Source organism: Nannobrachium achirus, assembly GCF_963921795.1.
Source record: "Nannobrachium achirus genome assembly, chromosome: 17".
Classification (NCBI taxonomy): domain Eukaryota; kingdom Metazoa; phylum Chordata; class Actinopteri; order Myctophiformes; family Myctophidae; genus Nannobrachium; species Nannobrachium achirus.
The window spans coordinates 15,099,261-15,126,700 of NC_137824.1; the positions used below are offsets into that span (position 1 = coordinate 15,099,261).

The 27,440-nt window shown below is 40.6% G+C and overlaps 1 protein-coding gene across 2 annotated transcripts; it reads left to right on the top strand.

Annotated features, from left to right (window-relative positions):
- The first annotated feature begins 3,127 nt into the window (after positions 1 to 3,127).
- Positions 3,128 to 13,586, top strand: LOC308302075 (uncharacterized protein). 2 transcript variants are annotated; one of them, XM_080746260.1, is made up of 5 exons: positions 3,128 to 3,221; positions 4,715 to 4,912; positions 7,825 to 7,905; positions 9,578 to 9,644; positions 13,375 to 13,586. In XM_080746260.1, exons 1-5 carry the CDS (start codon positions 3,200 to 3,202, stop codon positions 13,532 to 13,534), a joined length of 528 nt encoding a protein of 175 aa, XP_080602386.1. In that variant the 5' UTR covers positions 3,128 to 3,199; the 3' UTR covers positions 13,535 to 13,586. The 2 variants fall into 2 exon arrangements, with proteins under 2 accessions (XP_080602386.1, XP_080602387.1); XM_080746261.1 differs by having other exon boundaries at positions 9,578 to 9,640; positions 13,373 to 13,509.
- The last annotated feature ends 13,854 nt before the right edge of the window (positions 13,587 to 27,440 follow it).

Sequence of the window (27,440 nt, forward strand, 5' to 3'; positions counted from 1 at the left end):
CACTGATGATTGTGCTGTCAAACGATGAAACTATGGAATCTATGAAAAGGTTGTGGGGGTCCCTGGTTCACCTCTTGCTCAACTAAGGGGTCCTTGGCCTGAACACGTTGAAGACCCCTGGTCTATGTAGATGTATATAAGTTGGCTACTTGTTCACACACATGTTATTTAGGTAAACATTATGCTGTTCTTTGTCTACAGACGTTAAGAATGTTATTAGCAGTGGCATTTTTGTCGGTTCTGGCTGGCACCCGGGGCACGAAGGAGAATACATGCTGTATTTTTAAAGCAGGAGAATTGGTCAGACCAGTGTCCCTTTGTATTGCTTTTATTGAGACGGTAGGAGAAAGGGGAGGCTTTGGAGGAGAACTTTGTAAAAAAAAGAAGAAAAAAAGTGCTGTTTTAAATTGCAGTTTAAATGACAGAATAAGTATTATCTATGGGAACTCGCAGAGCAGAACATTGTGTATGCACGCACCCTAACCTCTCGGCTATCAGATGTCCCTTGTTCCCTGGTATTTTATTTTATTGTGATGGCAGAAGCGCTTAGAAGGGAGGCAGAGCACTTTACCATTTTTCAAAAAATGCTTTAAAATTACATGTATTATTGGTAGCCTTATTATCTCTATGCTACCTCATGTATATACTGTTGGCCATTTCTTTCTAAACTGCACTTTTCAAAGCTATCAGGCAAACCAGAGACGGACAGATGGACCACAAAACATGCAAACATGGTTCTGGATCCAAAACATTTATATTTCACTCCATTGTTGACCGTATACTCGTCATATTCACTGTTGGTAGACTGTGTACATATTATCCAGATCATCACTTTTCAAGGTCAGTTGACACTGTACATATATTAGTCTCATATTCACTGTTGTCTGTCTGTCTGTCTGTCCCCCCCTCTGTCTGAGATTGTACTTTTATAGAATGTTAACTCAGTCAGACCAAGTGCAGAAATCTCATCAGACTATTATTCCATTTATTTGTATTTATCTATATATTTATTTTATCGTGTTCATATCTCTCTCTACTCTTAAGTTACCTGGGAGGTAGGAGTCGAGCGATAAGAATGAGACCAAATAAAAAAACAAGGAGGTGATAGGAGGATGGGACTATACAAAAATGTCATATCACGATGATTGTGACAAAAGAAATCGCGATTTACGATATTATTGCGATAATAAAAATCCATTATCCTGGGGCGGAACATTTGCCAAAAAAATAGCCGATCTACAAGCTCACAACGTTGTGAGCTTGTAGATCGGCTATTTTTTGGCAAAGACATTTGATAGAGACTGTATCAAGTACGTATATTATAAGTACCTTTTACCAATTATAGAGGGTTTAAGTGGTAGGCTACCGGATATGCAGCTCGGCAAATAAAAGGTGAATTGATCCCAGTGCATGACAGAGGACGATATCACGATAAATTAAAACTCCACAATACAATTATCGTGAGTGTTTTGTTTTATCAAACAACGATAACATCGCTTATCGTCCCATCCTTATAGTGATCCTTGCATCTATCCTGGGTTTCATGCTTAGTGCCGGTGCCGCCAAGACACCTGAGTTTCCCCACAGATCGATAGGGGTTTATCTTATCTTACTTAATTGTTTTCTTTGCACTCGATTTACGTGACCATTTACCCTGTCGTCTGTTATCCAGGGTTCACGCCATTCACTCTGAACCAGCGCTCTGTAAGTCGCCCTGGATAATGGTGTCTGCTGTGTGCAGCCTGCATGTGCTGAATGCCTAAATTGTTAGTGAAGGAGACAGGAACACTTTGTAGTTAATTTGGGGGCGCCCGCTGGCCTAGCGATCCAGGCGCATATCAGGCTCGGATGCTTGACAAGCGTGTCGCACGTTCGAATCCCGATTACTCCCCATCTTTCTCCACATTTCCTGTCAAAACTAAAAAAAGGAACACTTTATAGTTAATTTAAATAGAAGAATCACTGAATGTATAAATGACAATTGAACAATAGAATATTAACATGATCAGCGGTTTACTTGAGCACTGTCCTTAAAGGTATATTCAGTGATTGTATTTCATTCAAATAAAAATATAATTGGTACATTTTCCATTCATTCTCATCACTAGAATGTGTTGCGAGCATAGCTAGATTCGGTTTTCAGATGTGGCCAGCCAGTCCTCGACCAATCAGGGTAGAGTATGGCCGTAGTTATGTTATGATGTTTAGTTATGATGGTCAAAATAAAAGTTTTGAGAACCACAGTTGTTTTGAATTAAGAACGTCTGCTAAATGCCTATCCTAGATTGTAAACTACTGAACTCATAAAATGCCACAGTCTCGTAGTAAATCAGTATTATACATATCCTGAAGCTGGAGAAGTAGGCCTACCGATATTCAGTGATTGGGTCTAATGATCAAAACGAGAACATTATAATGGTGTAACAAATCTATAAAAAACTAAACATTTCCACGCTGTAAGGCCAGTAAGGGACAAGATGACCCCCGGACACTTTCATTATCACTGAATAAACCTTTAATTCAGTTATGTGTGTACTTTACTTGAGTATTTGTGTTTTGGAATTCGCTTATGACTTTTCATTCCGCTGCATTTCGAGATGAAGAAATATTGAACTTTTCAGTTCTAGGAAGGGAAAATGTACATAATGAAAGTCGACTGAAAGCCCCATTTCAAATATAGTGAAATTAACAGATCAACACATGTTTGGCATGCATGGCACTTATAATGGGCATAATGATCTGTGAAGTCAATAGGCTAATGGATTAGTTTCACTGTAAAGGAATTCTTTCTTTCTTTCTTTCTTTCTTTCCTCTTTCTTTCTTTCTTTCTTTCTTTCTTTCTTTCTTTCTTTCTGTCTCATCTCCTCCCCATCTCCTCCTCTCCCCCTCTTTATTTTCCTCTCTCCCACCCATGTTGCATAAGTTTCTATTTCTGTCTCACAGTCACAGTACTGTAACCATTACGTATACACACACACATGCACGCACGCACGCATGCACACACTCCCCTCCCCTTTACAGTAGCCTAAACTTTCCCATTCAGAGGCTGTTCTGTTAAATGATTGGTTGCTTGCGTTCAGCGCCCATACCGTTACTTGATGCTTCTATGAGTCGACCTGTCAACTTCAAAGCGCTGTGAGTGCAGACAGAAGAGCAGCTGTGTTCTATTAGAGAGACTATTACATTTATTTTTTCAACAATGTCCACGGAGAAAATTGCAGGTGAGTGAATCCTCCTGGTTCTATTAGAGTCTTATTGTTTGCTCTCTCGCTACAAATGTATTATTATTATCATTACCCTTGTCACTGAGTTTATGTTTGAGCCTGGAACTTTTAGAGCGTGCTTTACCTACGAATGAGTTGATTTTCATGTTGGTTTGTTGTAAATCGCATTAATCAGAGGGATTAAAGTATTCAGTATCAAAAGGCAGTAAGGCACACATAGGCTATGTTATTTCTAAAATAGCCTACTATAATTCATAGACGCAATATTTTTCCGTTGTTGGTAGATTGGCCGTTTTGAGAAATAATATAGGCTATACCTGATACATAAATAAATAAAACCGCTACCATTAAACTTTTATTGGGTCACTGCGGTGCCTGTCACTGTTCCAGCAGGCTACATCATTGATTGGCTGGGAAAGAAGCAATATAGATAGCTAGTCTATTACAAGTAAGACCTGTATTAAAAATGTTATTTGAGTAAAAGTACAAAGGTAATGGCATGGAAGTAGGCTATAGCCTACTTAAACCAAAAGTAAAAGTAGCCTATTTGTGATGTTTTTTTTTCTTCCCCAACAGCCAGTAGGCATATATATATATATATATATATATATATATATATATATATATATATATATATATATATATATATATATATATATATAGCCTATATATATATATGTGAAAATAATCATTTCTACAAAGTAACTTGTGTAGGCCTTATTAAAGTGTTCAAATAATTATTTTAAATAGGTTTTCAAATAGGCTACAATATTTGCCTCTGAGACAAACCTTGTAAATTAGTGGTCTACTTCATCATACTAAAGTCACACAAAAGTAGCAGATCTACAAGCTCAAAATGCGTCTGTTATTATTATTATTATCATTATTATTATATTTTTGAAAAGTCAAAGTAAAAAGTAACAGCTTTGGACATATAAGGTTTCAACCTGACAAGAGATTATATACATGTACACATGTAGGCAATGGTAGCTTGGTGTAATGATTAGTGGAAAGTAGCCTACTTTCCACCACTGTCATTGATCTGTGAGAGGAAAACCCACTCCACCATAACATCAGATAGTCAGACAGACTCATTTCCAGGGGTCATCAATATGTCCCTACACGGACAGAGGCAAGACTTGGTCTTGTCCGTGGAAACCTTTACATTTTATCTATTATAATGTTCTTATTTCTTCAGAATAATGTAGTCCTATGACACTCATTCACTATGACACTATAGCACATTTGGAGGCCAACTAGTACTAGTGGTTCACTAATGTTTGGGTCCATTTGGTTTCATTTGTACACTCAGAGTTACAGACCTGTTGTGATCATTCAAGGCTAGCTCTTTGTGTTTAGTATTGTCAGCTCATTTTTTATGTCCGTGGAAGCGTTCTAATTTTGACAAAAAATGTACACCACAAGCCGGCATGGCGATGAATGACCCCTGCTTATTTCAGATGTTAACTCCTCTCTCTGTGGTCTGTCAGATCTAGACCTGGAGCTGGGGGAACTCCTGCAGGAGTTCCAGGACGTGGTGGAGGAGCTGAAGGCTCCACCCTCCTCCACCTCCTCCACCCACAGCAACCATCACACCTACCAGCGTCTGCTGAAGGACGCTAAGAGCCGCCTAGGAGGAGGAGGAGGAGGAGGAGGGGACGACAGTGGAGTTGAGGACTCTGATTACAGTCAGTATAACTAATTATAATTATAAGAATTTATAATGATGCAAAAGACCAATTATTTTGTGATTTAAAGACAGTGGTTCTTAACCTGTGGGTCGGGAGTGGGTCCCCAGATGATTAACTTAAAGGACAACTTCACCTCTGGGACAACCCTATCTTATTTTATTGTTGTTTGGGACACGATCAACACAATCCTGAGTTATTTTTTGTGCTCAATCTGTTTTTTGAGATATTTTTATATTTCAGCATGTACTAGTGATGCGTTTTGCATCATATGATGCAAAACGCATCACTGATGATGCAAAATGCATCACTAGTCGTGCTGAAATACTAAAATATCTAAAAACACAGATTGAACACAAAAAAGAACTCAGGATTGTGTTGATCGTGTCCCAAACAACAATAAAATAAGATAGGGTTGTCCCAGAGGTGAAGTGGCCCTTTAATGTGCAACATTGTTTTTTCACTCAACAGTAAACAAACCAACATAAAGTTAAGTGTATAGAGGGTGTATGCACATTTCTAAAGTGACAATTTAAGGACGTTTTATACCTCTAAAATGACAAATTAAACATTGGCAAATTGTCAAATATTAGAGGCAGAAATTGTGAAAATAGCAGATCTACATGTAATGCTCCTTGTGAGCATGTAGATCTGCTATTTTCACAATAGAACTGTGTTATACAAAATATAAAGCCTCAACTCTTAGTGCTCGGCAGGGAGGGGGGAGGGGGAGTCCCCAGTTAAAATATGATTTAAGAGATGGTTCAACCAAAGAATAATGTGTTTTCTCTCTATTACTCACCCCATGGAGACATGAATTCATGGATATCCCTTTGTTTTTGTCGCATTCCTGAGACAAGAATTTGATGGCTATCAGCAGTTCCCTATGGAGACACAAACATTCTCCTTTGTGTCTCCACACGGAACTGTTGTCTGTCATTCTTATGAAATTATAATTATTGTCTTAGGAATGCCACAAAAACAAAACAATATCCATGAATATTGGCCAACATAATTTATGCCAGGGATTCCCCTTACAATATTTGTGTTGTTAAAATCATTCAGATATTACAGTTTTGTTTTTCAAGATAAAAAGAAAAAAGCTCACAATGCGAGGCGTTGAAGATGTTTCAACTGATTTTGATTTCGCTATATAAAATAATTTAGCTGGGGATCCCCTGGATTCCCATCAAGGACCTGGACCCCTAAGGGGTTCCCCTGACCCCACTTTGAGAACCACTGGACTAAACTACATCGAGGCGAGTTGGGGACACGCACTGTTATGTGTTCGTCATTTGCCCCTGAGTCAGACGTGACGCCATTGACAGTAATTATGGGTAACGTGAAATGAGTCCAAAAAAACAGGATACACATTTATCAGAATCGTCTGCTCGCCGGCAACAATGGCTTTGGCACGCCTATACAATGAACTGTAATTATTGCACGGACCGTATAGGCTATCTTTTAGTTGTATTTGTCTATAGTTATTATGAGATAAGTGCGTAGCTGCCATGAATCCCCAACCCCACAGCATTTAACCCATTTAGGCCTAAAATTATTGAATGTTTTAACCAGTGAAAAATTGCAGATATACAAGCTCACAGCGCGGCACCGAGTGCCGTGCTGCGAGCTTGTAGATCTGCTATTTTTGAAAAAGTCGTGAAAATGTGTGCAAATCTTTGAATATATGTATTTTCAAAGCGAACGTTTGTAACTCAAATTTTGCTTCTGGGTGGTCCCTGGAACTAAATATTTTGAGATGGGGGTCCGTGGCCAAATAAATATCATTTTGGGGGTCCTTCACATGAAAAGGTTTGAGAACCACTGACATAGTAGTCTCTCAAGAACAGACTAACTGAGCTCCAGTTAAATGAAAAGGACCTTTTCTTTGACGATGGCTGGCCAGATTGTTGTTCATACATCGGTTTTTCAAAAAATCTTAGAAGGATTCAAAAGACACTTATGTAATCGGGTCAAAATTCTAACTTTCACGATTTTTCAAAAATAGCAGATCTACAAGCTCGCAGCGCGGCACTCGGTGCCGCGATGTGAGCTTGTATATCTGCTATTTTTCAATAGTTAAAGCATAAAATATTGCGTCATAATGTGTTCAGGCCTAAATGGGTTGTTAATCGTTGCAAGCTCAGCATCAGTAAATCGCACGCTTGGAGCTCATCAGCGGTGAACCATTGTTTTCATTTAACCGCGTACAATTATGGGCAACCCCTGGACTAAAGAAGATTATTGCTTTTATCTTGTATGGTCTGATTTGAACTCCGCTGTTTTTGTTTTAAATGTTTCCTCTCCCCTCACTCCCTCCCTCTCTCTTTTCTTATACTCCTGTCTGTCTGTCTGTCTGTCTGTCTGTCTGTCTGTCTGTCTGTCTAGGGCTGCCACGATTATGCCATTTTGCATGACGATTAAATGTCACTCAAATAATTGCGATTAACAGTCTAATCGTTTTTTGTCATTGACAATTACATTTCTGTTTGGCTTTTAGGCTTTGAAGTTGCACATGGCAGATATGACACATAACCTAAATATACAAAGAAATGAACTGACATATTCGAAAAACTTTATACTTGAAAAATAACATTGATACTGGAAATAGACGATCTACAAGCGCGGCACGTTGTGAGCTTGTATGTCTGCTATTTCCGTTATTTCTGAAAATGTTTGAAAATATGAACATATTTCAACATGTAAACGATTATGACGATTATGACGAAATAATTGCGATTATGTCAAATAATTGCGATTATGTAATAATCGTGGCAGCCCTATGTCTGTCTGAAATGAATTCACAGACAGACAAAGGAGCTTTATTGGCATAAGAAAACACAGGCTTTACATTGCCAATGCAAGTGTCAGAAACATACAGTACATACAACGTCTGTCTGTCTCTCCCCCAGGCAGCGAGGCTTCCTTGGGCAACAGCCTGAATGCCAGCGAGGAGGAGCTCCACACAGCAGGCATAACGCTGGCACAGAAAGGTAAAACAACAGGCCTCTGGTTGTCTCCTGACGTGTGTGTCCATGACTCCATGCTCACTGTTATGCACACAGCCACAAACACACACAAACAGACAACCTGGACATTAGCATGGGGATTGTCTTGTGTTTCTACACAACAATGCTTAGTAGCATATCATCTCGTCGGATGGAAACCTAGTATGTCCATAACCGTTCGTTTTGCATTTATCATTTAAAAAATGGTTTGAACTAGTGAAAACAGCCGATCTACAAGCACACAACGCCTCGCGGTGCGAGGCGTTGTGTGCTTGTAGATCGGCTGTTTTCACTACTTTTGTGCGACGGCTTTGTATGATGAAGCGGGGCTTTGCTTTGCAAAAGAACGCACACATTTGAAACTTGGAGATACGAGGTTTCCACCCGACAACGACGATATCCAACTGTTAAAGGTTTCCGACTACAGATTAACTCAGGTGTGCGTGCGTGCGTGCGTGCGTGCGTGCGTGTGCGTGTGCGTGTGCGTGTGCGTGCGTGCGTGCGTGCGTGCGTGCGTGGGTGTGTGTGTGTGTGTGTGTGTGTGTGTGTGTGCGTGTGTGTGTGTGTGTGTGTGGACAGATGCTAAATCTCAATGGATGAAAACATTAGGATGGTGATTAGGGGCTGCCAGCCTGTCTGTGTTCGCCAGCACAGACTCTATATGAATCATCGCTGCTGGGTTAAATCTTCACTATATTTATTATATCATTCATCATAACATTTATCATTGTTTAAATATTTATAAAGCCCCACACAGACAGACTTAACCACGTTCAACCTGGTATTAGGTGAATATTTCCCCGCAACATTTTCAGAAGTGAAAAAATCACACCCGTGTGAACTGAGCGGTGGTTGTGTGTGTGTGTGTGTGTGTGTGCGTGTGTGTGTGCGTGTGTGTGTGCGCGTGTGTGTGTGTGAGAGAGAGAGAGAGAGAGTATTGCAGTTGATGCTCAGACTAGACTCAAGAGCACCCTCTCTGGTCACTGAGTGGTAGTTCAGGCTACATACACACATACATACACGGATACACGGATACACGGATACACACACGGCCATGCTATGGAGCGGTCTACCACCGCTCAAAAAGAAAGCAGATCTACAAGCTCACAACGCTTCACCATGCAACCTGTTGTGAGCTTGTATATAGATGTTTTTGATACTATAGCGTGACATTGTCATACGATGAAGCTTAGAATATGGCATTAATCCATGAAGGAAAAAAACATATTAATAATAATAATAATAATAACTTCATAGCGCCTTTCAAAAACCCAAGGCGCTTTACAAATATCCTATACAAACAACTAAACAAAAACTGTGCCATAAGCCTGAGTGAATAGGTGTCTTTCACTTTGACATGAACAAATTGGACATTCAAGTATTCTGCCTGACACGATACAGACAGATACTGCTGAGTGGTTGCATCAAACTGTAGCCATCCCCCCAGTTTTAAAGGTTTCGTCAAGATTTTATTCCATTATGAAAGCGTTTAGGGTCTTATGCAACTCTGAGGGTTACTTTAGCTCACCGCTTTTGGTCCAAAGGACATACCACTGAACTTAGCTTAGAGTTTCTCCGCAGAAATGTTCCATTCTCTGTGTTTTTTTTTCCACCCTCTGTCTGGTTTCTAACATTCTATCCTCTCTTCTTCCTTCAGCTAAGCTGGGAGACACGAGGGAACTTGAGAGTTTCATTGACAGTCTGGACCGGGAACTCGCTGGTACGTATTCGAAAGAATGACGCCACCATTACACTCGCTCCGTTTACTCCTTTAGCCCATTCAGGGCCTAAAATTATTGAATGCTTTAACCAGTGAAAAATAGCAGATATACAAGCTCCCAGCGCGGCACCGAGTGCAGCGCTGCGAGCTTGTAGATCTGCTATTTTTGAAAAAGTCGCCAAATCTTTGAATATATGTATTTTCAAAGCGAACGTTTGTAACTCAAATTTTGCTTCTGGGGGGTCCCTGGAACTGAATATTTTGAGATGGGGGTCCGTGGCCAAATACATGTCATTTTGGGGGTCCTTCACATGAAAAGGTTTGAGAACCACTGACATAGTAGTCTCTCAAGAACAGACTAACTGAGCTCCAGTTAAGTGAAAAGGACCTTTTCTTTGACGATGGCTGGCCAGATTGCTGACATAGAAACATAGGTTTTTTCAAAAAAAAATAGAAGGATTCAAAAGACACTTATGTAATCGGGTCAAAAATCTAACTTTCACGATTTTTCAAAAATAGCAGATCTACAAGCTCGCAGCGCGGCACTCGGTGCCGCGCTGTGAGCTTGTATATCTGCTATTTTTCAATAGTTAAAGCATAAAATATTGCGTCATAACGTGTTCAGGCCTAAATGTGTTATTTTCCGTGGTACTCAAAGTGGGGTCCGGGGATCCTCAGAAGTCCTCGAAGCGGTTCCAGGGGGTCCCCAGCAAAATGAGGGAATACGTTTACTATTATTTCACCGGCTAGAAGGGAGAATGTACTGTTTATTCCCGCAAGACAGTTGAAGAATGCTTTAATACATCTAACTCCCTCCTTCCAAAAGAAACCCCAACAAAAAAATATTCTCTTACCTCAATATATCTGTCTGAGTCTGTGGCCTACTGTATATGTATTCATTTGGGTGTCCTTGGCATACAAATGTTTGGGAACCACTTCTTTAGTTAAACACTTAAGCCATTTTTGTTGCACAACAAATAGCAAAAATAGCTGTGATGTGTATAGCTATTTCTGATAAACTTTGAATTCTTTTTAAAGAGCTTGCCAATGAATGACATACCCAAAATAGGGACACTAGGTTGAAGTGGTTCAAGGACATTACCGGTCTAAACATTTGTATTCACAGCATATATCATACATTAACAAAAGAGGTGATCATGATTGGCACTGATTTGTTTGTTTTGTCCTAATTCATTATTTCACTATTGAATTTAGCTGAGTAATTGAGTCAATAATCCCAAATCAAGCTTTACTGCTGTGACAATTTGCGGTTAGATTTGGTCTAATCAATCCACGCTTTAAAATGCATTTAAAATGCAATGATAATATAACCTTTGACAAAAACAACCGTATAATGGTTCCATTGATTTTCATGTCGGGACAGAAATGAACGGAAAGAATTAATCGACAACCAGACAACCAAACAGACTATGCTATGCTTTGTAAATGTAAAGGAATATGATGTCTGCATACGGTATAATGCTGTAATGTTTTAATCAAACAATGTTGGTTTGTATAGTAAAACATGGGCCAGGATTAACATTATATGGTTTGAGTTTTTGTTGTCCAGCACTAGGGCTTTCACCAACTAGTCGACTAGTCGACTAGTATAACCACTGGTCGAGCTTGTTGGTACTAGTCTAAAAGTCGTAAAAAAAAGGAAAAAAAGTGTCAACTAAAAGGATACGCCCAAGAAAGCCTATGGCTTGTTTCAATCAAGATCCCTTTTTTCAACTCCTATAACATTGAATGACAGATAGAACACAGTCCAATGCAGAAGATATAATCTTTGTAAAAACACAATGCAATATACCGTAAATGGTTAAACTATAAGTATAGTCCAGGGTCGCGTGCGCCGCCGCCCCATATCTTTTCTGAGCAAGGTTCATGCCTCTCACAAACAGACATGCATTGATGCCAAAAACCCCCAAGTTCACACCTCGCCAACGCTTTAGTGTCACAACAGGGTGTTTTAACAAAGAAACGATCCTGCATGCATATCAATAGACCTGTATAGTAGGTGTTGAGTGACGTGCGACAGGACGTCTCAAGATAAGCACCCCCCAAACATTGAATCACCAATGCACCACTGTATACAGTAGGTGAGTGGTAGTCGATACACCACACAGTGGGCTGCTGCAGAGCGGTTTGTAAGCAGGGACGTGCTGGGCCCCTGATTCAGCCCGGGAAAAAGAGTTGTAGAGGCCCTCATTGCGCGCTATAGAGAGAGATCTCTCTCTATAGCGCTGCTGCTACTCAAAGATTTGCCATTTCAGATCATGACAAGTGACAAGCCAGTGGGCCATTTACATGAGTTATATTTCGTCATTGTCGGGTGGAAACCTTGTATGTCCAAAACCCTTTTAAAAAAATATTTAAACTGCTGTTTTCACTACTTTTGTGCGACAGCCTTGTATGATGAAGCAGGGCTTTGCTTTGCGAAAAAATGTACAAATTTGAAACTTGGAGATACGAGGTTTCTGGCTGACAGTGACGATTTACTTTGTTGGCCGCCCAGCCCCCAAAATGGAACGATTTTTTTTCCTAATGGCCGGCCTGGACAACTCCCCCGGCAGTTCGGGAATTGTCCCGCTTTTCCCAATGGCCAGCACGTCCCTGTTTGTAAGGGCGGCTTAGGATTTGACAGATCATATGTTCATTACCTATAGAGATACAGACCCCTCCTCCCCATATGGTCCCCTTATCTGCGAGCAGCGTCTCCTCCTGTGTAAATGCCATGTCTGGGGGGACTCAGGTGGGTTATCTGCAAAGCCCTCAGTGATAGTGGTCCTCTACTGCGGCATGGAGCACCATGTCTCCTGCTATCAGCACAGAGGCAGTAGTGTTTCAGCGCATCGCGTACAGTACACGCACGCACGCACGCACGCACACACACACACACACACACACACACACACACGCGCGCGCGCATGCGTGGACGCACGCACCCACCATCAATCCGCCTCCAGCTCTCCAGTTCTGTTGCTGTGGTGTTGTGTGTGTGTTTGTGTTGGAAGGTGTGATTTTTTTTAGATATATCTAGTGCATATATCGTCGTTGTCTGGTGGAAACCTTGCTTTTTTCAAACGATTTTAAAAACGATTCAAAATAGTGAAAATAGCCGATCTACAAGCGCGCAACGCCTCGCGCCGCGAGGCGTTGTGTGCTTGTAGATCGGCTATTTTCACTACCTTTGTGCAACACTTTTGTATGACGAAGGAACCAGTGTTCCTGTGTAAACAAGCCATGAAGCTTACTAGGATCTCCTTTTAGTTGACCTTGTACCAGTGATCTGTGCTGTGAAATCGCTCTGCATATAAAAAAACGGAGACGACAATAACCAATAATCACAAATACAGTGTTTTCACAGACTACATAAATAAGAATAAGGTACCAAATAGAAAAACAATTACATCTATGAAGGACTCGATTTATGTTCGAGTAACCTTTTAAAAGAATATCTGCTTCTGGTATGTCTTAGATTTATAGGGAGCATATATTCCAAGCTGAAAAAGCTCTATACGAAGAACACTTCTCAGCATACTATTCTGGTCGTGGTTTGGCAGATCCTCCAGATGAACCTGAGCTCACTTTGACGGGTATAACGTTCATGACAGGATAAACCTGAAAATAATATCTGTTCATGAAAGAAGTGCGGTGTGTTGTTCTTCCACATAGCATGACTCTGACTATGCATTGTGTGTATATTTTGTCTCCCTGAACACCGAACAGAGATGTGAGGATAGAGACAGAGTGAAGAACAGCAGGAGAGGAGAGGAGAGAAGAGAGCAGGCCAGAGGCGACAGGGCTGAACGCTTCACATCTGAACCACGGCCAACGCTCCGCTCCCTCCCCCCCCTGTCCGCTCCACTCCGCTACCGGGGAAAAGGTTAACATCAGGAATTAACCGTCAAAGACCGGGAACGCGCCCGCGAGTCGCGTTAGATTTGAACCACTTTAACCGTTATTTTAATGCTTTAACAATTGAAAAATAGCAGATATACAAGCTCACAGCGCGGCACCGAGTGCCGCGCTGCGAGCTTGTAGATCTGCTATTTTTGAAAAAATCGTGAAAATGTGTGCAAGTCTTTGAATAGCTTTTACCCTGATCTTTGACCCGACTTCTAAATCGTTCCTCTGAATCAGTGGTTTTCAAACTTTTTCACGTCAAGGACCCCCAAAATTACATTCATTTGGCCGCAGACCCCCATCTCAAAATATGTTCTTCCAGGGACCCCCCCCCCCCCCCACCAGAAGCAGAGATTTGAGTCACAAAAGTTTGCTTTGAAAAACATACATTGAAAAATGTGCACACATTTTCACGATTTCTCAAAAATAGCAGATCTACAAGCTCGCAGCGCGGCACTCGGTGCCGCGCTGTGAGCTTGTATATCTGCTATTTTTCAATAGTTAAAGCATTCAATAATTCTAGGCCCTAAATGGGTTAAAAGGGCATTCTGTTCTCTGGAAGAACAGCAGAACACCCTCCCCTCCTCTCCTCCGCTGCTCGACACACTGCAGACTCTCAGAAACAACACCGCCGCGGCCCGCAGCGTCCGACACCAGATGTGTGACATATTGAGGAACCCAGACCACACAGCCCTCCATCTGTCACACCGCGTCATACAAGAACCATCTAGAGGTTTTGAGGGCTTGTTTCTGTTCGAGGGATGGGACGATATGACACTTTCATATCACGATTCTTGTGACGAAAGAAATCGTGATTTACGATATTATCGCGATAATCAAAATCCATTATCCTGGGGCGGAACATTTCCCCCAAAAAATAGCTGATCTACAAGCTCACAACGCGTCACGTTGTGGCGCGTTGTGGCGCGTTGTGGCGCGTTGTGAGCTTGTAGATCGGCTATTTTTTGGCAAAGGCGTTTGATAGAGAGTGAAAAAAAGAACGTATATTATAAGTACCTTTTACCAATTACAGAGGGTTTAAGTGGTACCGGATATGCAGCTCGGCAAATAAAAGGAGAATTGATCCCAGTGCACGACGGAGGACGATGTCACGATAAATTAAATCTCCACGATACGATTATCGTGAGGGTTTTTTATCGCGATAAACGATAATATCGCGTATCGTCCCATCCCTATTCTGTTCATTTGAAATTCGCCCCCAATACCATAGAATAACAGAAGAGTCGCCGGAAAGAAACGTGCCTGGGCTGATGGTTTATGTCTTTTGATTGATTGATTGATTGATTGATTGATTGATTGGGGTATTATTAGAAGTTTTGGATAGGAAAAGGTACAGTTTCATGACAGTACAGTTCACTGGTACAATGCCAACTAAAAGGAAACTCAGGTAAGGCGAGGCGAGGTTATTTTCCATTGAGATCCTTAAAGGACCACCTCACTTCTGGGAAACCAGATCTTATTGTATTGTTGTTTGGGACACGATCAACACAATCCTGAGTTATTTTTTGTGTTCAATGATCTGTGTTTTTAGATAACTGGCCATATGATGCTTAGTAGCATGATATTGCATCATATGATGCAAAATGCATCATATGACCAGTTGTAGCATGCTGAAATACTGTGTTGTGTTGATCCCAAACAACAATAAAATAAGATCTGGTTGTCCCAGAGGTGAGGTGGTCCTTTATACCTCTGTAAACTATGCCTAAACGGTTAAACCTAACCGTAACCTCTGTAAAACGGTGCCAAAACCTAACCCTATTCCTAATCTTAACCTCAGAAAGATATGCGTAATCCTAAAGTTATTTCTAACCTTATTCTCAGTAAAACAAATACAAGAATACAAATCTCGGCGAGTTTCTTTCCGGCGACTCTTCCGGTTACCATTCCATACCACCAGTTATGACTGAGCCCTACTACTCAATACCATGTTCTGTTCATATATCGTTGTTGTCGGGTGGAAACCTTATATGTCCAAAACCGTTTGCTTTGTATTTATCATTTTAAACAATGACTTGAACTAGTGATAATAGCTGATCTGCAAGCACACAACGCCTCGCTGCTATTTTCACTAGTTTTGTCTTATATACACGAAGCAGGGCTTTAATTTGTACGAAAAAAACATACAAATTTGAAACCTGGAGATACAAGGTTTCTGCCCGACAGTGATGATACACTGTATTCTTTACAAAGATCGTTTTGTTCAAGTTATGGTTAATTACCACAGAGCAAATATCACAATTGTATAAATGCATTCCGACCGAATGACATTTGCATTCCAGACCAAACAGTGTGAAATGTACAGTTATTGTTAATATTCTTGTTTAATATTGTACAGTTTTGTATAGCTGCACATGAGAAGACTTAGTTTGTTATTTTTTAATGAGCATTGATATTGTACAGAGAAGTTCATGTCATGTATCAATAAAATGTCCTTTTTTGTTTGATTAAATTTGGCGTCATATGTTTTGCTTTGTCAGATTTAACGTACTGTACTCATCGGGCTTCGCTGATTATCCTTCGTTGCTACTATATTTGGTTCATCCCGGGGTTGTCAGTTTTGATAATAAGCATTTCATTTTTCTTGAAATGCTCCTTAAACCATTATGGTTGGGAACGTGGTTATTACTTTAATTTTATGCTTTAGCTATTAAAAAATGGCAGATATACAAGCTCACAGTGCGGCACTGAGTGCTTGTAGATCTGCCATTTTTGAAAATTTGATTTTTTTTGCAAATGTTTAAATATATATATTTTAAAGCAAAATTGCTTCTGGGGGGTCCCTAGAACAAAATATTTTGAGATGGTGGTCGGCGGTCAAATAAATATAATTCTAGGGGTCCTTCACATGGAAAAGGTTTGAGCACCACTGACATAGAAACATAGTTTTTTCAAAAAAAAAAAAAAACCCCTAGAAGGATTTAGAAGACACTTATAGAATCGGGTCAAAAATATTCAAAGACTTAGCAGATCTACAAGCTTGCAGCGTGGCACCCAGTGCCACGCAGTGAGCTTGTATATCTGCTGTTTTTTATTAGTTAAAGCATAAAAGAATGCGTTCCCGCCCGGTCTAAACTGGTTAACAATGCTGAAGAAGAATGGCAGTGGCTGTGACTCTGCCGCCACCGAGCCTAAAAAAAGGCCTGATCCAAGTGTCACAACACATGACAGTATAGAGCCTTTCCCCCACTTCTCTCTGTTTGTGCCGGTGCCTCCACATGCCTTTCCTGATTATGCTCAGAGTTTCACTTCTGCCACCGCGTCAGGAGAGCCATAAATTTAGACTCTAGACACCGGCTGAAGACAGCTTAAAATGGGGATGTGCGTCATTGTCAAAGAAAAAAAAAAGGCGACTCGGAACACACTGCAATGATTTATTTTTAAAGAAAGGTCGACGTTTCGGTCACAAGCGCCATTCTCAAGGCGTCTCGCAATCATAAAGTGACATAATGCTCAAACGTAATACCATTTCAAGGTAATGTTACATAAGACATAGACTAACTCTACGTAATATAGAAATTCTCCATGTGGTCCGATTCAACCACAAATGGATATCAAATACATATATTTAGGAGGGAAAGAAAAAAGATTTTTGATGCTTGTGTTTGTGAATTTCTAAACCAAAAGGATAAATGTTATCAAAAATCGAATACATAAGGGACAGGACATGCTATAGTTGAGTAAATTGGCCTTGCTTCTGCTGAAGGCTGTTCCTTATTTAAATTTGTATCTTAGTATTTTTATAACTGTCATTGTATTTTATAGCAAAGTACTTTGAGGATCGCACAAATGTTGCTTCTTGTACCTTGTATGAGTACTGAGTAATGACAAATAAACCTTCTCGATTCTTGACAATCCCACAAAACAAGAAGTGAAAGGGGCCTGACATAAAATAGTTAAAAAGACCTTTTCGAAAAATATATAACACACAGCACAAGCACATAGTCTATTCAAGGATTTGGCAGTAGCTGGGTTTGTTTCACATATACATGTGCTTTGCTGTATGACGGATAGTAAAAATATCATGCATTGTCTTTCTTTACTGTACAATTCTAAAGCAGGATGATGTTTCTAGTCTTGTGTAGCTGATATACAGTATAGTACTTAAACAGGAAATCATGCCACAAAACGTACTGGTTCCTGTCACAGGATAGAAGCAGGAAATGCACTGAGCTGTATGTTATGTTGGCAATGCATGCACCGACCACATTTGCAATGACATTCTAGTGATGGTGAGGGTTGTTGGGGTGTTTTGGAAGTGCGTATAGTTTCTGCATTGAGAGGTTATTCCTTTAACCTATTTAAGCCTAGAATTATTTAATGCTTTAACTATTGATAAATAGCCGATCTACAAGCTCAAAGTGCGGCACCAAGTGCTGAGCTGCGAGCTTGTAGATCTGCTATTTTTGAAAAATCGTAATTAAATGTATCTTTTTAAAAGCGAACATTTGTAACTCTAATATTTGCTTCTGGGTGGTCCCTGGTACAACATATTTTGAGATGGGGGTCCATGGCCAAATACATGTAATTTTAGGGGTCCTTGACATGAAAAAGGTTGAGAACCACTGATTTAGAAGAAGGATTTAGAAGACATTTTTAGACTTGTGTAAAAAATATTCAAAGACTTGGACAAATGTCGAAAATAGCAGATCTACAAGCTTGCAGTGCGGCACTCAGTGCTGTGCTGTGAGCTTGTATATCTGCTATTTTTATTTTTAATTTTTATAGTTAAAGCATAAAATAATGGTTAAAGTGGTTCAAATCTAAAGTGACACAGATTTACCTAAATGGCTTAAGGGGATTTGACTTCGCTATTATTTGTCAACATTCAAACCAGATTTGAAAACGCTAAAAGATAATTGTATAGATGTAATTGGCGATAAAACAAACACTTTAATATAGATTTCTTCCTGTCTATGCTTATCCATCACATATCATGTACCATGAGGTTGTCTGTTGCTCAGCTGTCATTCCAACACAGCATCGAGGTGTATCAGATGTCAGCCTTTGTTCGGGTTGTCGACAGGACAGGTATCAAAGCAGCGGGGCTTAACTCTCAAATACCTGGAACGCGCCCGAGTCGCATCAGATTTTAACCACTTTAACCATTATTTTATGTTTTAACTATTGAAAAATAGCAGATATACAAGCTCACAGCGCGGCACCGAGTGCCGCGCTGCGAGCTTGTAGATCTGCTGAAAAATCGTGAAAACGAGTGCAATTCTTTGAATATCTTTGACCCGATCTTTGACCCGACTTCTAAATCCTTCCTCTAAATCATGCTGTCCTCAAACCTTTTCATGTCAAGGACCCCCAAAATTACAGGTATTTGGCCACGGACCCCCATCTCAAAATATGTTGTCCCAGGGACCACCCAGAAGTAAATATTTGAGTTAAAAAGGTTCGCTTTTAGGTAGATATATTCAAAGACTTGCAAAGAAAATCATGATTTTTCAAAAATAGCAGATCTACAAGCTCGCAGCGCGGCACTCGGTGCCGCGCTGTGAGCTTGTATATCTGCTATTTTTCATTAGTTAAAGCATTCAATAATTGTAGGCCTAAATTGGTTAAAGAAAGGACGAGGCAGACATGAAAGCTGTGGTTGGAGGCGAGATATTTTACCTGTGACTCACTCATTTCACTGCGGCTTGACATTAGCGGCATAATCTGTCTGGAAAATGTGCCAAGCCAGACTGTAAGCAGCACTGTTGAGGTGTGTGGAACACAAAACAGCTGAGTGACAGTGGTGTTAAGTACCTAAGTACATTTACTTAAGTACTGTACTTATGTGCAATTTTAAGATATTTGTACTTTACTTGAGTGTTTCCGATTTACAATACTTTTACTTCTACTCCACTACATCTCGGATCCAAATATTGTACTTTTAATCCACTACAATTATTTGAAAACCTTTAAGTTACTAGTTACTTTGCAGCTATAAATTATAATATTATAAAACATACATAAATCCACTACAATTATTTGAAAACCTTTAAGTTACTAGTTACTTTGCAGCTATAAATTATAATATTATAAAACATACATAAAGCAGTTACCCCTATTTTATACCGTGGCTATTTGAAAATAGCCGATCTACGCGTTGTGAGCTTGTAGATCTGCTATTTTCAAACATTTTGTACTTTTACTTTTGGTACTTTAAGTGCTTATTGATGCCAACACTTTTATACTTTTACTCAAGTACATTTTGAATTCCGTACATCTACTTTTCACGGAGTATTTCTATATTGCATTATTGATACTTTTATTTAAGTAAAACATTTGAGTACTTTTTCCACCACTGCTGAGCGAGGAGGGAGGACGTGATGGCAGCTCGTCATCACAGCCTGTTTTGGTGACAGACGTGTGATGTCTAATTAAAAAAAGAAAAGTGAGAGTAGAGGTCTTTTAACAAAGTGGAGTCACATCTAGAGAAAGAATCAAGATGTATTTATCACCATATATCAGGGGTCTTCAACGTTTTCAGGCCAAGGACCCCTTAGTCGAGAGAGAGATGAAGCAGGGACCCCCACAACCCATAGATACCATATAATTTAGTTTCATCGTTTGACAACACAATCATCTGCGTATTTTGGATTCATCTACATTTGTGTTTCCAGATATTTAACCACTTGAAACGTCAATACTTAATAAACTTGACCTTTCACTCTGTACTTAGTCTGCTCTTTTTCCCCCTCTGCACCAAAACTCTTTGCTGAAAATAGCCGATCTACAAGCTCACAAGCACGAGGCGTGAGCTTCTAGATCTTCTATTTTTGGCTAAAGTTCTCAGAATATGGACACTAGGGCTCAAATGGTAATGTACTGTAGAGAAGAAGAAAAAAAGCTTCTATCACACAAAGATTTGGAGGACCCCCTATAGTAACTCTGAGGACCCCCTACGGGTCCCGGACCCCCTGTTGAAGACACCTGCCATATACAGTATGTGCGTGATACTGTATGTTGGTGTGACATGCTCCACCAGACACAATAAAAAAATACATAACAAATAAATAGATTGAACTTGCTATAATAATGTCAGAGTCAGAGTCGCTTTAGAATTTTCTGCATTTGGATATACAGCACAAGCAGACGAAGGCTGGATAAAGTTTATTGTGAAAACATTTAATGTGCTGAATTGTAATTCTGAGAAAGTCCAGAAATGTGCCAGAGAATTGAAAAAGGGGGGAGAGAAAAGAAATACAAATGCAGTGTGTGCTCGATCTCTTTGTGGTTGAGTATTTACAGTTTGAAAACATTTGACCTGGCAGTTTGGTCATTGTTCAGGACTCTGATAGAATAAGTGAAAAAGAAAAAAAACGATTTCTGTCTCTCTGTAGCAACTTTGTGACCATGCAGGCATTGGCCTCAGCAGCACAAAGATTCAGTCCATCGCTGGGATGGTTTCTCTCTCTCTGTGAGTTCTAGAATTATTGAGTGCTTTAACCAGTGAAAAATAGCAGATATACAAGCTCACAGCGCGGCACCGAGTGCCGCGCTGCGAGCTTGTAGATCTGCTATTTTTGAAAAAGTCGTAAAAATGTGTGCAAATCTTTGAATATATGTATTTTCAAAGCGAACGTTTGTAACTCAAATTTTGCTTCTGGGGGTGGTCCCTGGAACTAAATATTTTGAGATTGGGTGTCCGTGGCCAAATACATATCATTTTGGGGGTCCTTCACATGAAAAGGTTTGAGAACCACTGACATAGTAGTCTCTCAAGCAACAACAGACTAACTGAGCTCCATTTAAGTGAAAAGGACCTTTTCTTTGACGATGGCTGGCCAGATTGCTGACATAGAAACATAGGTTTTACGAAAAACCTTAGAAGGATTCAAAAGACACCTATAGAATCGGGTCAAAATTCTAATTTTCACAATTTTTAAAAATAGCAGATCTACAAGCTCGCAGCGCGGCACTCGGTGCCGCGCTGTGAGCTTGTATATCTGCTATTTTTCAATAGTTAAAGCCTAAAATAATGATACACAATACTGTGTACCCGTTCTGAATGGGTTAAGCTCCAACACCAGCGTGTTCCTGCGGGGGAGGAAGTGAAGTCCCCGTGGATGGTCAAGCGCGCCACGCTTGGCAGGACTTACTGGTCTCGGGAGGAGCTGTTCTCAGGGACGTGCTGGGCCCCTGATTCACCCCGGGAAAAAGAGTTGGAGAGGCCCTCATTGCTCTCTATAGAGAGGGATCTCTCTCTATAGCGCTGCTGCTACTCAAAGATTTGCCATTTCAGATCATGACAAGTGACAAGCCAGCGGGCCAATTACATGAGTTATATTTCGTCATTGTCGGGTGGAAACCTTGGCTTGTATGTCCAAAACCATTTTAAAAATTATTTAAACTAGTAGATCTGCTGTTTTCACTACTTTTGTGCGATAGCCTTGTATGATGAAGCAGGGCTTTGCTTTGCGAAAAAATGTACAAATTTGAAACTTGGAGATCCGAGGTTTCTGCCCGACAGTGACGATCTACTTACAGTACAAGTATAGTCAATACAAAAAAGGTAGTACAGTAGAAGTACAGTCCTGCCTAGAAGGAACACCCCAAATAAGTCCTTTTTACGGTCTTGTTTACGTCGGAGTTCCTTGGTATTAAATTCATGACATAAAAAATAGCATAAAAAAAAAAAAGTTCACCTATCATCACAATTATAAAACACTGTACAGAGTATGGAATAAGAGGGGTTGGGGGGTGCTCAGTTCTCGCCTGTCTAAGGGAGAAGTGATACCTACCTCAGCCTCTGGCCTCCTGAAAGGTTAATTTTTGAAGGAGGCCAGTGAGCTACAGAACATGTTTTAAGGGAAGTAGTCAAGGAATTCCATACTTGGGTGGCAGTGTTGTAGAAGGAGAATTTACCCATATCTATCTTATGGGTTTGTGTTATCAGATGGTTGTGTGCGCTCCCTCTGGTGTTGTGGCTGTGGGTGTCGCTAACTGTGGGGAAATGTTGAATTTTCTCAGCTCTCTGAGGTGTTTACAGCCGCTGCCTAACCCTATCACCTCGCCTCAAACAACATGTGGTCAGGATTGGAACTTTCCAGTATGTTGTTGATGGAACCCCTCCCTGCTGACAGTCTTCAGTTGTTTACTACAGTGGTTCTCAACCTGTGGGTCGGGACCCCCAGGGGGGTCCCCAAATTATTTTGGGGGTCCCCAGATGATTAAATTAATGTGAAACAGTGTTTTCTCACTCAACAGCAAAGAAACCAACATAACGTTTAAGTGTATAGAGGGTATATGCACATTTCTAAAGTGACAATATTCGGACGTTTTAATGCCTCTAAAATGACAAATGAAACATTGGCCAAATTGTCAAATATTAGAGGAGAAATTGTGAAAATAGCAGATCTACATGCTCACAACGCGCGTTGTGAGCTTGTAGATCGGCTATTTTCACAATTGAACTATGTTATACAAAATGTAATGCCTCAACTCTTAGTGCTCATCAGGGTGCGGGTCTCCAGTTAAAATATAATATATACCCTAAGATTATTTTGGGGGTCACAGTCTGAAAAGGTTTGAGAACCACTGGTTTACTAGACTGTTGTTTTTCCTCATAATGTCATCATGCAACAGCGGGATTATGTAACCTGCCATCCATTCCATACCATATCCACCTCTGTGAAAGTCCTATGGGTAAATGTGATTGATGGACCCTGACTCCAGTCATTGCGTAAGTAGTCGTTTCGTTTGTGTCCAAAGGAAAGCCAAGCTGAACCTTAAACATGTTGTTTTCCTGCTCTGTTTGCGTCTCATTACGGAGGACACTTTGTTCTGGGCGTCTGGATCTCTCCTCCAAACTCTGGCCAAATGCTTAACCCCGCTGACCAGGACAGGACGGGCCCTGCCAATGGCCTGTGACGAGAGGGGAAGAGGGGGGAGTGGAGGGAGAGACAGGGGAGGGAGGTTTAAGCCATTTACGCTTGAACACAGATTTGAGCCATTTTAACCATTATTGTATGCTTTAACTATTATAAAATAGCAGATACACAAGCTCACAGCGCGGCACCGAGTGCCGCGCTGCGAGCTTGTAGATCTGCTATTTTAGAAAAATCGTGAACTTTGATTATTTTTGACCCGATTCTATGAATGTCTTCTAAATCCTTCTTCTAAATCAGTGGTTCTCAAACATTTTCATGTCAGTGGACCCTCAGAATTACCTGTATTTGGCCGCAGACTCCCCCATCTCAAAATATGTTGTTCCAGGGACCACCCAGAAGCAAATATTTGAGTTACAAATGTTGGCTTAAAAAGAAAAATCTATTCAAAGGCTTGCAAAAAGAATCACCATTTTTCGAAAATAGCAGATATACAAGCTTGCAGCGCGGCACTCGGTGCCGCGCTGCGAGCTTGTATATCTGCTATTTTTCAATAGTTAAAGCACTAAATAATCCTAGGCGTAAACGGTTTAATGCACCAGGGGCCCCGGCAGAGAGAGGAAGTGAGAACAATGAAGTGAAAAGTGCCACAGGCCACACTGAAAACTTCAAGAAGACGACGATGAAAGAAAAACAGGACTAAGGAAGGCCTCCAGTATGAGGTTATGAAGTGGCGCAATCAGCCCGCCGACACCTCCTACTCAGCACAATTTTTTATCTGAGTTCCGCTCAGGCTCTTAATGAAATCTCCCACCATCAGCATGGAGATTGGGAACTAAAACTGTCCTTGTGGATGTGGTGTCCCGATGTGCGTGTCAGCCATATTTCACTGACCACGCGCAAGTTTGATTAATGACAGCCATATTTAACCCAGTGCACAAGTAATATGTTCCTCTTCCCCTTTCTTTGGAGAACCACACATAGACTTGTAGGGACGTGCACAGACTCAATATAAAATCGTGAAAACTCACAAATACGTTAATTTCTGGCTCGCTCGCTAGCCTACTGGTCCAGGCGCATACCACATACTGTAGGCTCTGATGGTGCTTGACAGCGCGTCGCGGGTTCGAGTCCCGATCCTGATGACCTTTGCTGCGTGTGACTCCCCATCTCTCTCTCCATTACTTGTCAGTCTACTGTCCTAAAGGCATAAAAGCCCCAAAACAAATCTTTAAAAAGGAAGACTTTATAGTTGATTAAAATAGACGAATGACTGAAAAAACATTAATTTTGCCTGCTGATAAAGATGAACATTACCACTGTCAAACAAGAGGCCTAAAGCCTGCATGCAGCATATATATATATATACAGTATATACTCCAAATGAAGTTTAACACTTTCCGGGTACAAGCCTGCAGGTCTATAACAGTGCTTCTCAACCTTTTCAGCCCACGACCCCCAAAATAATCATATTTGAACTGGGGACCCCCCCCCCCCCACCCTATGAGCACTAAGAGTTGAGGTATTACATTTTGTATAACACGGTTCTATTGTGAAAATAGCAGCTCACAACACCTTGCGTTGAGAGGCGTTGTGAGCATGTAGATCGGTATTTTCACAATTTCTGCCTTTAATATTTGACAATTATGGCCAATGTTTTTATTTTTGTTTTAGAGGTATTTAAAGGTCCTTAACTCAGTCGGTGCCATCTTTAAAATGGGATGACCTCTTATATTGCCGGTTCGCCAACAAAGGGTTAAAAAAATAGTGTGCACGCTGGTGCACACATTCGTGCACAGATCATGCACTATGCATGTGCATGCTTTTCACAGCTTTCAAACAAAAAAATCCGCTTGGAAATCCGTTCAGGCATTCAGGAGAAAGGAGCCCTTATGTTTTCTTCAAATGTAAACAAACATGGCTGCCATGTTTGAAAGATGGGGTTGGTATGGGGGTTAAACATGCAATTTCGCGATCGCGATCATGCCTAGTACACTGTTGGAGGTCCAAAAATCTTTTTTTCAAAAGAAAATTTTTTTTTTTTTTTTTATAAATTTTTTAAAAAAGACGTTCAGAAGACGTCTGGCAGGGAGGTCCATAGTGAAAAAGACGTTTTAAAGACGTTTTTATCATAGAAACGTCTTTTTTGGCAGGGTATGAGTTAAAGGGATCCCTGGCTAATACGACAAATATGCCTTAAAACATTATAAGTGTCCTCTATAACTACAATCTAAAATTAAAAACACCTTCATTATTTTATTTCTTCTAGAAATAGCTAATCTTTCAATAGGGGAAATGCCTGTCGCAAGTTGATGATGTCATAAATGTCAAGTGTAATCTATCCCTATGGAATCCATGGCGTGCATGTGCAAAATAAAAACAAACATAATACTTCCTATGGTTAATATGAGCATCAAATCAATATTTCAAATGTGTTTTTTGCACATGCCATAAATTCCATAGGGATAGATCACACATGACATTTATGACATCATCAACTTGCGACAGGCATTTCCCCTATTGAGTGAAAGATTAGCTATTTCTTGAAGAAATAAAATATTTAAGTTTTTATTTTATTTTACATTGTAGTTATAGAGGACAATTATGTTTTAAGGCATATTTGTCATATTAGCCAGGGATCCTTTTAAAAGCCCACCCACCCCACCAAAGCGAACACCGTCCGTGGCGTGTGTGATTGTCAGACACCCCATGCGCTCAGAAGTTATATTTCTGCCAGCAACGTACCATGGACAGTTTGGAGAGGAAAAAAGAAAGTTGGCTGAGGTTGTTAGAAGGCAACATCCTCTATAGTCCATCTCTGAGCCGCAGATACAACCCCATGGCAATTAATTCCTGGAGACAGATAGCACGCACACTCTCTGTCCAAGGTGTTGCCAGAAGTGGCAAAGTCTCTGAGACAGATTTTGTCAAAGCACACCGGAGATAGGTGTAAACAAGCGGCAGGTACTGAGGTAAAATCACTGTTCAGAACGGAGCCAACAGCGAGGATAAAACGTACAGTTTGGTCCTCAGAGAACTTTGTTCATTTGAGCGAGACCTACTGTACCGACGCCACAGAAAATATTTTTATACTGGTAGAAAAGAAGAGAAGGTCTGTGCACTGTCTAGAACTCTAGATGCTGCCCAAATCAATGTATTGAAGTCAGAGGAATAAAACACAACGTTTCAACCTACATTGGCCTTCTTCAGGTGTAAAGTTCTTATACTGGCCCCTAGAACAGTGGTTCTCAACCTTTTCAGGCCACGACCACCAAAATAATCACATGTTAACTGGGGACCCCCCCACCCTCTTGGGACCCCGCACCCTGCACAAGCACTTGGAATTGTAGGAGTTGGCATTACATTTAGTTTGACTCGATCTGTTCCATTGTGAAAATAGACGATCTACATGCTCACAACGCCTCGCGTGGGATAAATATTCTAGACAAAAAAGAAAGTAGGATCCATCCTCATGAGCATGACGTACAGTGTTGCCAGGCGTACGATAATTATCGTATTTGTACGATAATTTGACCCTCTGTACGATGTACGATCAATAATTCCAAAAATGCCCAAATGTACGATAATTTCGGCATATCACCAAAAAGAGTGTGAATTCACTATTTTCCCTGGCTGCTGATCTGGGATCTGGTTTGGCTTCTCAAAATAAGCCAGGAAATCAGTCAATCTGACCCTAGATCTGTACTTGGAAGCATTAAAAACACAGGTTGCATCTTTCCAGACCAGTTTCAGGCTTTTATTTGTGTAAGCTCCAGGAAGTTGCCTGCCTCCACGCAGCATATTTGATACGTTTTTGTCACGCCGGAGTCTCAAACAAGGTCGTTTCTTACACTAAAGACGCATTTTTTGGTGAAATTACGTTTTTACGCAAGTGATTTCTCTTTTTTGGCTGTGTACGATAGTTTCATGTCAAATACGATAATTCTGAGCCTCCGGTACGATAATTCAACATTTCCCATCTGGTAACACTGATGACGTACACAACAGATTCTATGGCATTCCAGCCAGTAGTTGTCAACTTCAAC